This window comes from Manis pentadactyla, chromosome 9 (genome assembly GCF_030020395.1).
Source record: "Manis pentadactyla isolate mManPen7 chromosome 9, mManPen7.hap1, whole genome shotgun sequence".
NCBI classification, from domain to species: Eukaryota; Metazoa; Chordata; class Mammalia; order Pholidota; family Manidae; genus Manis; species Manis pentadactyla.
Genome location: NC_080027.1, coordinates 48,137,874 through 48,151,609, shown reverse-complemented (window position 1 = coordinate 48,151,609; position 13,736 = coordinate 48,137,874). Strand labels below are relative to the sequence as shown.

The window sequence follows — 13,736 nt, the reverse complement described above, 5'->3', positions numbered from 1 at the left end:
CCCATTTTAAACTTGAAAATGTTTCTAACAACATAGATATTCATGTGTGCCATTTTGTATCCAGACTCATTAGTTTATAGTTTCACCCAGAATGTGGCTTTTTAGGATCTTTTTGAATATATAGCTCATGTTATTACTTAATTGGTAGTAAGCCACTTTCTGTTCAACATCTGAAGGACATAGTTATTAATCAGGCTAGCTTATAAATCATTTCTGATTAGTTCATGATAATTGGTGGCATTAAATATTACTGTGTCAAGCAAGTAGACCAGTACTTTGGAACTTTACAAAACCCAGACTGGACTCACTCACTGTGGTTCCTTGCCCTCTACCATCTTTTTCAGGATGTCCTTCACTTCTGTGTTCCTCAGGCTGTAGATCAGGGGGTTGAGCATGGGGATCACAAGACTGTAAAACACAGAGACTGCTTTGTTGTACTTCCACGAATTCCCTGCTTTAGGCTGCCACAGGTACATGACAAACAGCGTTCCGTAGAAGATGCTGACCGCAGTGAGGTGGGATGCGCAGGTGGAAAATGCTTTGCACTTGCCTTCGGAAGACTGGATTTTTATAATGGAGATGAGGATGCAAATGTAGGAGATGAGGACTGTCAGCAGGGATCCAGTGAGATTCACTGCAGAGAAGATGAGGAGCTGCTTTTCTTTGTTGTGGGTGTCCGAGCAGGAGAGGGCCAGGAGAGGGGGGTCAGCACAGTAGAAATGGTGGATGATGTTGGAATCGCAGAATGACAACTGGAAAGTCAGAACTGTCTGTATCACAGAGTTTAGGAAGCCGTAGGTATAGACCCCTATCACCAGCTCCCTGCAGACACGCTGGGTCATAATGGCTGTGTAAAGCAGGGGGTTGCAGATGGCCATGTAGCGGTCATAGGCCATCGTGGCCAAGAGAAAGCATTCAGTAGTGGCAAAGGCACTGGAGAAGTACAGCTGGGCAAAACAGCCTGAAAAGGAGATGGTCTTTTTCTTCACCAGTAAATTCTGCAGCATCTTAGGCCCAATGGAAGAGGAGTAACAAAGATCAATGAATGCCAGGTGGCTGAGAAAATAGTACATGGGGGTGTGGAGCCTCGAATCCACCTTGATGAGCAGGATCATGCCAAGGTTTCCTAGCAGGGTGATGAGATAAATTACCAGGAACACCACAAAGAGGGGAAGCTGAAGCTCAGGACGGTCTGTGAATCCCATGAGGACAAACTCGGTCACTGTGGTACGATTGCCTCTCGTCATTCTGTCCTCTCTCTGGTTGGAAAAAGAAGAAACGTGATTTCAGGGATTAGATACTGAAGAACGAAGACTTCTTACCTGTTAGTTCCAGGAGCAGATGACAAAATTTGTCTCCACTATCCCAGTGGTTAAGGACTGTCATTGGCCTTGGGAGACCATGTCACTGTGCTCATTCATTTTCTCTGATGGTGACTGACAAATTGACCTCCAAGTACGTTGCACAAAGTTACACCCCCAACAATATTGTACAAGAATACTGGTTTTCCCACAAACTCCAAATTTTATGAAATTGTACACTTTTGTCACCACAATGGCAAATTTTGGTAACTCATGTCCTCTTGATTTGTGTGTTTTTTAAAAATTATGAGCAGATGTTAGCATTTCTTCAAACAATTATTTGCATGTGTGTTTCTTTTTTATGATCAGTTCAGTTCCTTTGCTAATTTTGCTATTAGTTTGTTGATCTTCTAAACATTATATTTATCAGGGCTCTTTGTGAAGGAAACTGGCCATTTTTTGGATATATATTGCAAATTATTTTCAGATTGCCACTCGTGCCTTAATATTGGTATGATTAGTTTTCTTCTTTGTGCTATACAGTAAGTTTTAAACGGTTTGATGTCAAATTTATCAATCTTTTTCTTTTTGAATTCTGATCTTTGTGACATGGTTAGATAAGTCTTCCTCAATTTAAGATTATCTAAAAAGTTATCTCTTGTTCTATTCTAGAGCTTGACTGGATTTCATTTTTATATTACAATCTTTAATATGTCTGTAGTTTAATTTTGATATAAAGAATGAGGTAGTCAACCCTTTTTATTTATTTCTCCAAATAGCCAGCCAGGTGTTCTAATGCCATTTGTTGGTGAAATCATTTTACAGCTGATTCTGTTGATTTAAAACTCCAGCTTTATCATATGATCAAACATTCATAAGTATTTGGGTCAATTTCTGATTCTTTATCTTGGTAGTCTTTTCTAAAACGAGGACCAAACATTTAAATACGATAAGTAATTAATTTTAATATCTGGGAGCAACTTTCTGGCTATTCTTACACATATTTTTCCAGGTAAACTTTGACATTATTTTATCAAGTTCAAATATATATATATATATATATATATATATATATATATATAATCTTTTTTTTATTTAGAATGCTATTGCATTGAATTGATATGTTAATTTGGGAAGAACTGACATCTTTACAGTCAAATCTTTTCAATTACTAAGGTATGCATTTTATTTCAGACTTTCTTAAATAGAATTTTAAAGTTTTCTTTAAACTTTACAGATAAACATCCTACATATTTCTTTGAAGTCTATTTGCAAGTGTTTTACCTTTTTGTAGATAGAGTAAATGAAATTATCTTTTTTATTTTGTGGTGTATTTGAGTATTGCTTACATATAGGAAAGCTATTGATATTTGTAAATTAATTGTGTAACCACTTTCCTTATCATAGTTTATCATTTAAAAATAGTTTTTAGTTGATTCACTTTTTCTTTTCAAATTCAAATTCATATAATATGAAAAGGATATGAATGTCCTCCCTCATTTCTATATAATATCTCTTATTCCTTTGTCTTCTCTACTTGTATTGGCTAGTACTTCGAAAACAATTTTAGACAATACTAACAATGGTGGTAATACTTGCCTTTTAACTTAAAGTATGCTTCAGGAGTGCAAAGATACTCTCAGGCATTATAAACAGAGATAGTAGCCTGTACAAAGTAACTGATGTTTGGGAAAGACAAGACAGTAGAGAACTGCAAATATTTAGTGTGGTTAGAAAACTCTCCCTAGGAGCAAGCCTGCCTTTGACATTGGCAGAGCCCAGGGCAAGAATAACAAATGGAGGCCTATATGTATGATATGCCTAAACATGTAAAGTTAAAAATAAAGGTAACAAATTAATAAAATGTGTTTTAGTATCTCTCCTTAACGAATATACCTTTATAGTAACCTGGAAGGCTGAATTCTAGGGATCCTCTGAGTTCTATGTTGGAATGAGGTGGTGTGAGGAGATTCTGTTTCCAGCCCATGCATGTGGTTGCACATATGTGGACTTGCCACCCTGCATGTACACAGTCTGTTCACACTCCTGCAAGCAGCAGTCCTTTGCCTACCCTTAAGGCTTGGGTGGGTGACTATCAGCAGTGCTGTTCACCCTTACACTGAGTGATCTGAAAAAGAGTGATCTGAAAAAGAGACTCTTGTAGCTTCTGGGAATAAATTTGGGGCCATTTAGGCAAGGAATTTTACAGTCCTATTACCTGGAAAGTGATTAAAAAGGGGTGGATATGATGGACTTGGGTTGGGGGGACATCCTTTTGACCTTGTCCCATGGGGTGTGATGAGTAGGAAGAGGCTCAGAGTTGCCCTAAAGAATGTGGCCATGGCAGAGTCCCTTTTGTTTGAATCTAAGAGTAATACTTCCTGTATGTGAGTGATTAAGAAACTTGGCTAGAAATGCATGTGTGGGCTAGATAATTGGGGTCCTCATCCATTATAAGGAGTTTGATCTTTATCCTGTAAGGAGTAGGAAGCCTTTGAAATGAACTGGATGGTTATTGGAAGGTGGGAAAAAAAACCCTTCAAAAGGTGAAAGATGGATTAGAGGAGAGCATTTTAGGAGGGAACAAGTGAGCAAGGAGTTGAGTCTGAACAGCTCAGAGCATGTTGAGGGGGAGCTATGAGAAGCCTTTCCGGTAGGATCAGGTATATATGAAAAAGATTAGTGAGAAACAAGCTGTGTGTGTGTGTGTGTGTGTGTGTGTGTGTGTGTGTGTGCGTGCGCCATATTCTGAGGAGCTTTGCATGCCAGGGAGAGTTTAATGACTAGCTCAGTAGTGAATGTGCACCCATTAAACATCTGAGCACTAGAATGGCTTGACCAGTGCTCTGCTTTGGGAAATTGATCTGACAGCATGTGCAGAACAGATTGAAGAGAGAGAGGGACGGCAGCTAGAATGTTTTCCATGTAAGAGATGATAAGGATTTTAAATAGGGAAATGATGGCAGGAAGGAAGAAAGGAGATAGGAATGAAGGATACCCCAAAGGCAGCGTCTGTGTCACTCGGCAATTGACTGGGACTCTCAGTTTTCCAGTCTGGGAAATGAGGATAATGATAACCTAAAAACTGAGTGTTTAATTTTACCTTGCGTCCCTCCTAAGAAGATCTGACACAACTTAACACAATCAAACACCAAAATTAGTATCATAGAATCCAAAAATTGGAAACATAATTGAGGGGAGAAAAAGGAGCAAATTAATTTATTTATTTAACACTGTTAGTATGGGGTAGCGCTTTTAGAGAAACAAAGTCTGGGCTAGGAGTGGAGTAGGAGGGACGGTGCAGAATTCAGGGGGAGGGGTCAGTGGGTGTCTGTCGCACAGTCAGAGCTAGTACGCTGAATTAGGAGTCATCAGCAGGGGATGGTAAAAGCTGCGAGAATCGATGAGTTGCAGGGAGAAATAGGTAACAGCAAGGGTTCAAGGAAAGACGTTTGGGGAAAGTGCACTATTTTTAAGGGCTGTGGAGAGGACCAGTGGTCTTAAGTCATTTTTGATGTTTAGGCTGGTTTCGTATCAGGGAATGGTAAGCAACTTAAAAAATATGAGCATTTCTGAGACATATGGTAGATGTGACCTGTTTCGTTATGATCTTATCTTTCTCAGTAACAGCTTAAAACAGCTTAGAATTAACAAACTTTGAGATCTTCAGGCACTGCATGCAAACAAACTTACTGAGTAAAATGTTTTTTTATGGATCCTGTGCCATCTAATGGTAGGAGAACATTCTTTTGGATTCATTCCTAGAACTGGCCAAATCTTCCTGCCTCCGTTTGAGGCATAATGTTCTCACTTCTGACTGCAATGTGGAATGGTTTAGTAATGCTGGAAGAGCCTGGAAGCCAGTGGGCAACTTTCTTCAACAGCTCTTTGTGATAGATTTGTACTATGTTAGCTATTACTGGTATGATTGCACATTTGCTTATGAAATTTCTAATCTGTGGTTAATGCATTCTAGTTTCTAGATTTTCACAGATTTCTTTTTGAATAGCTAAATTTTTATTCATCATTTGTGCTCTGGAGATGCTTTTCTGCATACCAAAAAGCTCCTAATTGAATGCTCCTTCAGCTTTAGTACATACTCTGATTTTCTTCATGGGCAATTAAGTTCGAGGCTTGCTGATAACATCAATGTTTCGTGTACTAGTTCTTAACTGTACTGACAATAAATTCCAGAAAAACAAACTAATAAATCTCTACTAATAAATATTTGACTGTAATTTTCTACCTAAGAGAAAATTTATGGATGCTTTTAAAAATAAAATACTAAGTATTGTGATTTAATTACTCTCAAGCTTAATGATAATAACAAGTAATTATTTGAATACTTCTAATGTATTCATTCTGTTTTACCTACATTATTTATTTAATACTAATAATCATTTCTGCTATTTTCTTAATGAAAACTGAGACAGAAACATTCAGTTGTTTTTTCGAATTCACAAAGTAGCTGAAGTAGATGAGCCAGGATTTGAAACCAGGTAGCCTGATTCCAGAATCATCAGCCTAAACTATATTGTCCATTTATGATTCCTTAGTATTTATTCATTTCATAATTTGTTTTCCTTTTCTTTTCTTGTAAACTTAGACTCCTATGAGAAAATTTTAGGCACGTTAGGATGATTTCAGTAATGCATCTTCTTAGTTCATTCAGGCACTTCTGGCATTTACTGTTGTATTTACTATGTTCAGTGTTTGGTACTTGGAAGTGTTGTTTTGTGTTTCACCATTCATTGTTTGCACAACTTGATTTAATAACCTAAGAAATATTGTTAACCCCTGGGAAGGGAGGGGCACCTGGATTACATTAAGAATCTGATGAAAGCTAAGCATCTCTTCCTAAGAAAGTTTCACTTACACAAAACTGTGCCTGCCATTTCAGAGGCTTCATGAGTTCCTCAGGTCCCTGCTGTGGTTTCCTCATAGAATAACACAATGACAAAAAACCCCAGCTTTTCTGAGTCAGCCAAGCCTTCCCCAGGTGCTTCTCTGACAGATGCAAAGCCTAACTGGCCTACAGCCCTGGCGGCTTCCCAGTCACAGGACTGAAAAGCTGCTCTCGGCTGCTTTGTAGTTTGTCCTACGACAGCCTCAGAAGTGAATATAACTTACCGAGCACTTATCGGACAGTCAGTCAGGATTCCCAATGCCCTGGAAGCATCCTTGAGGAGTCTCTCCAGTCAGACAAACGGGCTTCTTCATGTCTGTCTGGAAGGCTTGGTTTTGTGTTTCTCCCTGACAAACTTAAGTATTTATAAAGTTAAAGTGTAATGAGTCTGTTATCTCTTGTTATTCCAATGCTTCCTGGGTACCAAGGGAACAGTTTATACAGAGTTTCTGTGAGGTACTTTGCATTCAATGTAAACCACCCTTGGGAATTAAAATCCCTGAATCATCTGGTAACTAATGATGACTCAGGTTATACTGCTTGGATGGATAATCTGAGGATGACTCCCGAGGCCAGAACCTCTGGTGTGATGCTTGAAGACAGCCTTCCTGCCCTTAGCAGGGCAGAGGGGCGGCCTTGAAGCTGTGGCTGGTGGCGGGGCTCCATGAGTGTTCATGGGGGACCAGGTAAGGTATGACTAAGAAGTACACACGGGACATTTTTGTTTACAAGGGAAAGATGGCCTTGGCCAGCGTATTTATCACAACAGATGGTAAGAGAAAAGCAGTCTTCATTTTTCCTACTGTTACATATTTCCTGTTGAATCAAATTAAGAAATAAAATCAAATTCAAAACCAGGCTGGCAACTAAATGTTCTAATGGTCCCTTAGGCCTCGTCCTTCCTTTCTCCTTTCCTCGTTCCTTTCATATTGAAGGGGTTGAAATTGGGGCAGTCAGTGCTACCTTAGAGGGCACCGTCAGTTTTTGTTTATCAGGTCATTCCTCATGGCCAAAAGGGAACAGAGATTAGAACGTGGTCCTCCAACTCTCTAACTGTAGTGATTTAGCACAGCCCTTAAAGTATTGCTGCCAAGAACACTGCCGTCAACTCGGCATTTGAAGCAAGGCAGAGCATTCTTCAGTTAAAAAATCTGTGCTCTTTTTCAGCATTTTCCAAGTTCATTAATTCACACAAAAGAGGAGGAAACTGGCACGAAAGTGTGTGTGTGTGTCAGACCCAGAGGCATGGTTCTAGAGGCCTTTCCTAGCGAATTTTGCCATATTAAGTAATGTGTAGCAGGTAAATTTATGAGTTTCCATTCTGGTTAGTAAGCTGTATTTAGGCACATTTCTAGGCTATATATGAAACGTAAGTTTGATTTGCTAATCAAAAAGTCCATGATTTTGCAAATACCATATCTGATCACAACCAGGTTGCCTTGACCATAAGCAGGGGGACTTCTACTCTCAGAGTTCCTAGGACAGTGCACCTGTCTTGAGTAGTGGCTGAGAGGGCTGGAGTAAGGGCCGGATGCAGAGAGTCAGCTGAACTACTGCCGTTTATGTCACATCTCATGTCTGGTCCCAGTTCAAATAATGATCAATGTACTTTTTACCAAGAATTGGTTTCTCCATGGAGTTCTCATTCCATAATGAGCCAGTAATAGGAATTAAATATCTAGGGGAAAAGTCAGAGGTCTCCTAAAGGCTGAACTTGCAGAAAGCAGGTGACATTGTGCATCTTGTTTGGGTGAGTGCCTAACAGGGGGAAGATAAGGAGAGAAATGGACCCTGGCAGAGCTGAGGAAAACTGACCCTGGCACTTTTGAGCCAGAATTTATACTATGCTCCACCGCTCAGCACACTGGGAAAGAGAAGTTCTAAGTCTAAGAGTATCAGAGAGTCACAGTGAGCTTCTAAAGAGGAAGGCATCTTTAAGGATCCACTGGATCATGAGGCTTAATTCTAGGTTTTAGGAAGGCCTTGTATTAGAGGAGGGTACACATATGATTCGTACATCCAGCTGGGCACAATGTACGAGAGCATGAGCAAGAGCATTCTCTAGGTGTGCAAGAATCTTGGTGATGTTCACTCGGAGTGTGGTGAGCAGTACGAGTGTCAGAGGCATAACTCTGCTACTTTGTTCTGCCACAGCCTGGAGCCCATATGGATCTGATGATTCTTCCACTGGCCAGTGAGCTGCTGAGTGCTCTGAATACCATGCTGGCCCCGGAGTTGCTGATGTGGGGCTGTTGCATTTGGTTTGAGGCTTAATAATACATTAGGTTTCCTCTGGTGAAGTGTTCCCATGTTAATACAGTGTGGACTAAGTTAAGCAACTACGAGTGTCCTCTTATGATTCTGTCCTTACGATACCAAAATTTAAACAGCCCTGGAAGAAATGTTGGCATCATGACCTGAGTGGGGAAGTTCAACCTTCAGCATAAAGGAAGGCTTCACCCCCTGTATTTACTCTTTTTGTATTTGTGAAGCATGCTTATGCTATCTCTTTGCATAAAACAGCTTAGCTGTCTGGTTTGAGGAAGGTCTCTTCTCTTTAATACCTGAGAAAAGAAACACTGTGGACAGTGATTGCATTAGGGATATTGCAATTCAAATGCCTGTTGATTGCATCTGTCTGTGATTGATTTGAATATCAACATATTGACTTATAGGATTTGTTCAGTAATGCTCTAACAGAAAATTATTTTCCAAGAAAATGATTCACATGTACTTGGAAATTTCAATGAACTTGATATATATATTTTCCTTCAGATAGAAAGCCCATGGATGAAGTAACTCAGAATTTTTGGCACTTACTACAGATTTTGGGAGTTTACATCAAAGCTCAGAATAAAGAAGGTATGTTATGTGATCTGAGAAATGAATGCCTTCTGTTTGTCCCCCAAAGGCCCCCACAGAGTGTAACAGAGAAAAAAAGGAATGGGATGAAGAAAATTTTTATTTAAGAAAACAAGAGATAAACAACCACTAAACAAATTTTCTGATATAGGCTATTATTCTTGTTTTATGTAGAACATTTTGGTTTTCTTCATTTGATAGTTATTTTTATAATTCAAACATATTATCCCAGTTTCTGAGGCCAGGTGACACCAAACAGATTGGGCCCCAGTTCAGCTTTAATTATTATCAGCAAATCCTGCTTTCCTTTGAAGTACATTCAACAGCCTTTTTCATTGGTGCTATCTCTGGGAAATTTCACTTGATGCCAATATTATCCAGCTGTGAAAAATACACTATTGTCCTGAGAGTCTTTTACTGATCACTCACTTTCTTCCCATTTTTTAAGACTTTGGACTAAGGACTTCTTGGTCCTTCCCCCACATCAGTCCTGGAGTCCTGCCAAAGCACTGGTAATATCACTCGCCATGTGGTTCTGTCATTAGACAACATGACTTCAAAATGCCTCATTCTTCTTGCAGTATCTAATAGCTTCCACAGTCCTCAGTAACACGGCCTCAGTCAGATTTCATTTGCATTTAATACCCACCACATCTGTGGATTTCATAAATTAGAAGCTATCTTTATCTATGTTCCAATTCAATTTAAATAGCACTTGAATTATTTTTGTTTTTTGAAGGCTTAAAGAAGCTAATTATGAAAACATCTAGCCATATCATTTGTTGTGGAATGAGAAGAATAGCTCTTAGAATTTTCTATATTTTTCCTAAATTTTGGTGCGGAATAGAAAAGAATCAAGAAATAAATCCTCACATATCTGGTCAGCTAATATTTGACAAGAAAGCCAATACTAAATGGGGAAAAGATAGTCTTCAACAAATGGTGCTGGGAAACCTGGAGAGCCACATGCAGAAAACTGAAATTGGACCCCCAGTTTATTCCACTCCTAAAAGTTAATTCAAAATGGATTTAAGAATTAGACATAAGCCCTGATACAGTAAAACTCTCAGAAGAAAACAATGACAAGAACTTCCTTGATACTGGTCTTGGCAATGATTTTTTGAATATCAAACCAAAAGCATAAGCAAAAAAAGCAAAAATCAAGAATTGGGCCTAATCAGACTAAAGAACTTTGCACAGCAGATGAAATAATCAACAAAATGAAAGGGCAGCCTACTGAATGGGAGATAATATTTTCAAACCATGAATCAGGTAAGGGTTAATATCTACATTATATAAAGAACTCATACAACTCAATAGCAAAACAGTATTCTGATTAAAAAATGGACAGGATATCTGAATAGACTGTTTGTTTGCTTGAATCTTTCCAGTCATCACTGACCATGGTGCATTTATAGGTAGAAATCTCTTTTGAACATATTCCATCACTTTGACTAGCATCTAGGGAAATAATACCTGTGAACACCCTGTGAATACTATCTGTATCACATTAGATGGGACGTGATGGTTGGTTGATACCTCTGGTATCTTAATTTGGAAGATGTGTGTTCTGTGTCTTAAGAACTGAAGTCAGTGCCATGACACCTCTTGAAAAGCTCCTGTTCTGACTTGGTTTAAGCCTGACCATGGCTGTAGCCTCCACAACACCTTTGAGGGCAGACTTGATCCAACCAATTCAGTAATCATTTTGAAGGCACTTTAATTATCTCTTCTTGCCCATGAGCTCCTTCCATACAACCCACTGACCAACCCTTCCAGATAAAATCTATGTAGCCATCGTCACCTGAATCTAACTCAGTCTTTAAAATATATTGAATAGGTGGATCCTATATATCACTATTTTAAATGGAAAAATATTAATGTGGCCTATGTCTATGCAAAATTCCACTTAATTTTCCAAAGTACCATTATAATGCACATTACAACTCACCAAGGTTTTAAAAGTATCCAGTTATGCAACTCATGGAACTTGGATATTTCAATGAACTTTATATATATTTTCCTTCAGATAGAAAGCCCATGGATGAAATTGAACTCATGGATCAGTGTATCTGTGTGTGATATACAGTAATAACTTTACCATATTGAATAAGAATTGTTTTCCTTGTACTTTGCAAAAAACATGATGTATAATGTAAATATGTTAAAGACTTGTAATGATTTTTCACTTAGCAAAATCGAATAAAAGAACAAAGTATTTTAGAGAATGGTTACTTCCTAACTGAGGAGTTGCCTGAGTGAGGTTTGGAAACAGAAGAGGCATAGAAGCTGAAGTCACATTCCCTACTGTCGGGGCCGAGGGGTTGCCGCTGAGGTCTTGGGGTGACACGAAGAGCAAAGAAGGCTGTGGGAGTCATCATGGAGGGTGCTCAAAAGAAGCATAACTTTATCCTGCATAAAGCTGTACTTTTTATACTGCTATAGTGCTGATTCATGGTTGCGTAAGTACTGAAAACATGCATGCATGTGGCCTTTATGGCCAGGTGTCTGATCTTCAAGGCCCTTATCTAGCTCCCAACTCATGGGTACAACACACTGTGCTTTCAAGGTTTCATGGACAAGGCCAGACATATCCGGGGTGAAGCAATGGACAGCTGTCCTCATAGAACAGTAAGGAAGGTAGTGGTGGAGGTTCTTCTCTACACCTACTAGATGGTAGGTGAAGGTGAGCAAGAGTGGCTTAGAAAAGGAAAGAGTGGAGAAGTAGATGCCTAAGATTTCTTCATGTGTGAATTCAAGGGACAGGAGGACAATATTTTCTCCTTGTATTCAAAAACCTGAACCTGGGTAACTGAGAACTTACATCTAAATTATGGAAGAGCAGTTAGACTAAAAAATACCAAACAAATTCAAAATGGAGCCCTATTTTCATTTCACTTGCTTGCAATTATACAGCTGTTGATAACTAATATCACCCTTGTTTGTAATTGCATTTTTAATGTAATGTTCTGGTTATGCTATTCCCATACTTACTGCAACAGAAATAATATTTTCCAAAAATCTAAAATTTCTGTTGATGATTTGGCTCCTCTTCTTCATACATAAAGAATAATAAGCTCCAGAGATGGAGGCCTGGACATAGACATACTTTTCCTTTCATTTATTCATCTTTCTCTATATGCTTTATTGCCTTCTCTTTTTTTTTGAATGCATGGACTTTTCTGGACCTTTTTAGCTTCACCTACTTTCTTCCCAGGCTTTTCCTTTTTATTAGAAGAATTTGCCTCTAAAAATGGGCAGAAGAGGATGATAATGGTGCACAATGCTTTCAAAGGGCTCAAGCAAGAAATGGGATCCTATCTGGAAAACAGCTAAGATGTGACTGGATCACACACTACATCTTCTCACCCAGACTCACAAACAGCTGAAACATATTTACTGATTTGAATGTGTGAATTAATTACAGCTGTTTTCCTCTTCTGGACAATGTTGAGTAAAAATTTTTGTAATATGTTGTAAGAAATATTTGGATAGTAAGTATTTAGATAGAAAGTGATATTTGGGTTGGACACTGAGTGAGGGAATGTGGATAAAGTGAAGGTTCCTGTGGTCAGGTTCTCACCTGGCCCTGGTTGGCTAGCTCACTACACACATGTGGGAAATATGTTGTTACTGACTTTATATAAAGAGCTCCACCCTGTATTCTGCATGACACAGTGGCATGGCTGCTGCATGGCTGCAGGACTGCAAGGCTGCAGGAGAGGAGAGGCTGGGCTGGTGGCAGGGCCGAGGACAGAGACTGAGATGGCTGCAGGGCAGAGAGGTCCAGAGGCAGAGACCGGCTTGCTGCATGCAGACTTGCTCTGAGTGGATGGAATTCTAGTGACTTACCTGCCACCATGGGAATAAAGTTGGGTAGAAACCCTTTCACCCTGAGAACGTTCCACTGTCATTTCTTTGGTCTCATTGAATCCATAGTGAACTTGTCTTGGGCAGAAACCCATTGGCAAGACAATTGGTAACACTGGCAGGATTCATTGTTGACCAAGGAAAAGAACAGGCTGACCTCATGGGAGGAGTGTTTAAGGAGGCTGCGCCTATGGATGGGGAGACCTTTGAGTGTCCCCCAGTAGACATGTGGTCTGTCGTGGCTTCCCTCCTAGAGGACTGGGCCCCACCCCAGGACTGGGAAGGGGTGGAGGCAACACCAGAGGCAGTAAAGTTGGCCCTCAGCAATATAGGGAATTCCTTAGAGAAAAAGAGTGCCTGTGAGGCCACGGGAATGGTGGGGAGTTTTCTTCTCACGATATTGAGAAAGGCCGTAGGGGAGAAAGACGCCCTCCTGCAGGAAGCACGTGAAGAGCAGCACGAGTACGTGAGCTGCGAGGTGCCGTTGAGGAAGTAAAAAATTTGTTGGTGACTGAAATGGCATCACTAACGAGGTGCTGTGGAAATGGTAAAAGATGTCATGGTAGCCTGGGAGGAAGCAGCACGAGAGGAGCAGCCCGAGAGTGCAGACTGCAGGTGCCGTGGGGCAGGTGAAGGGTGTAGTGGAGCCGTCAGCCCCAGAAACGGAGGAGCGGAGGTTTGACAAACAGGTCGGGAGGAGGCCCTGCCAGGGCCGGAGGCATCAGCACCTCCTGGGTTGAAACCCCACCCCGTTGAAAGCTGGTGGAAAGGCCAGAAGGAAAATAAAGTCTTGGCAA

At 40.0% G+C, this 13,736-nt stretch overlaps 1 protein-coding gene across 1 annotated transcript; it reads right to left on the bottom strand.

Annotated features, from left to right (window-relative positions):
- Positions 1-308: 308 nt before the first annotated feature.
- On the bottom strand, positions 309-1,253 carry LOC118934957 (olfactory receptor 1030-like). Its single transcript, XM_036930929.2, has one exon. The coding sequence runs from the start codon at positions 1,245-1,247 to the stop codon at positions 309-311; it is 939 nt and encodes a 312-aa protein (XP_036786824.2). The 5' UTR covers positions 1,248-1,253.
- Positions 1,254-13,736: the final 12,483 nt, after the last annotated feature.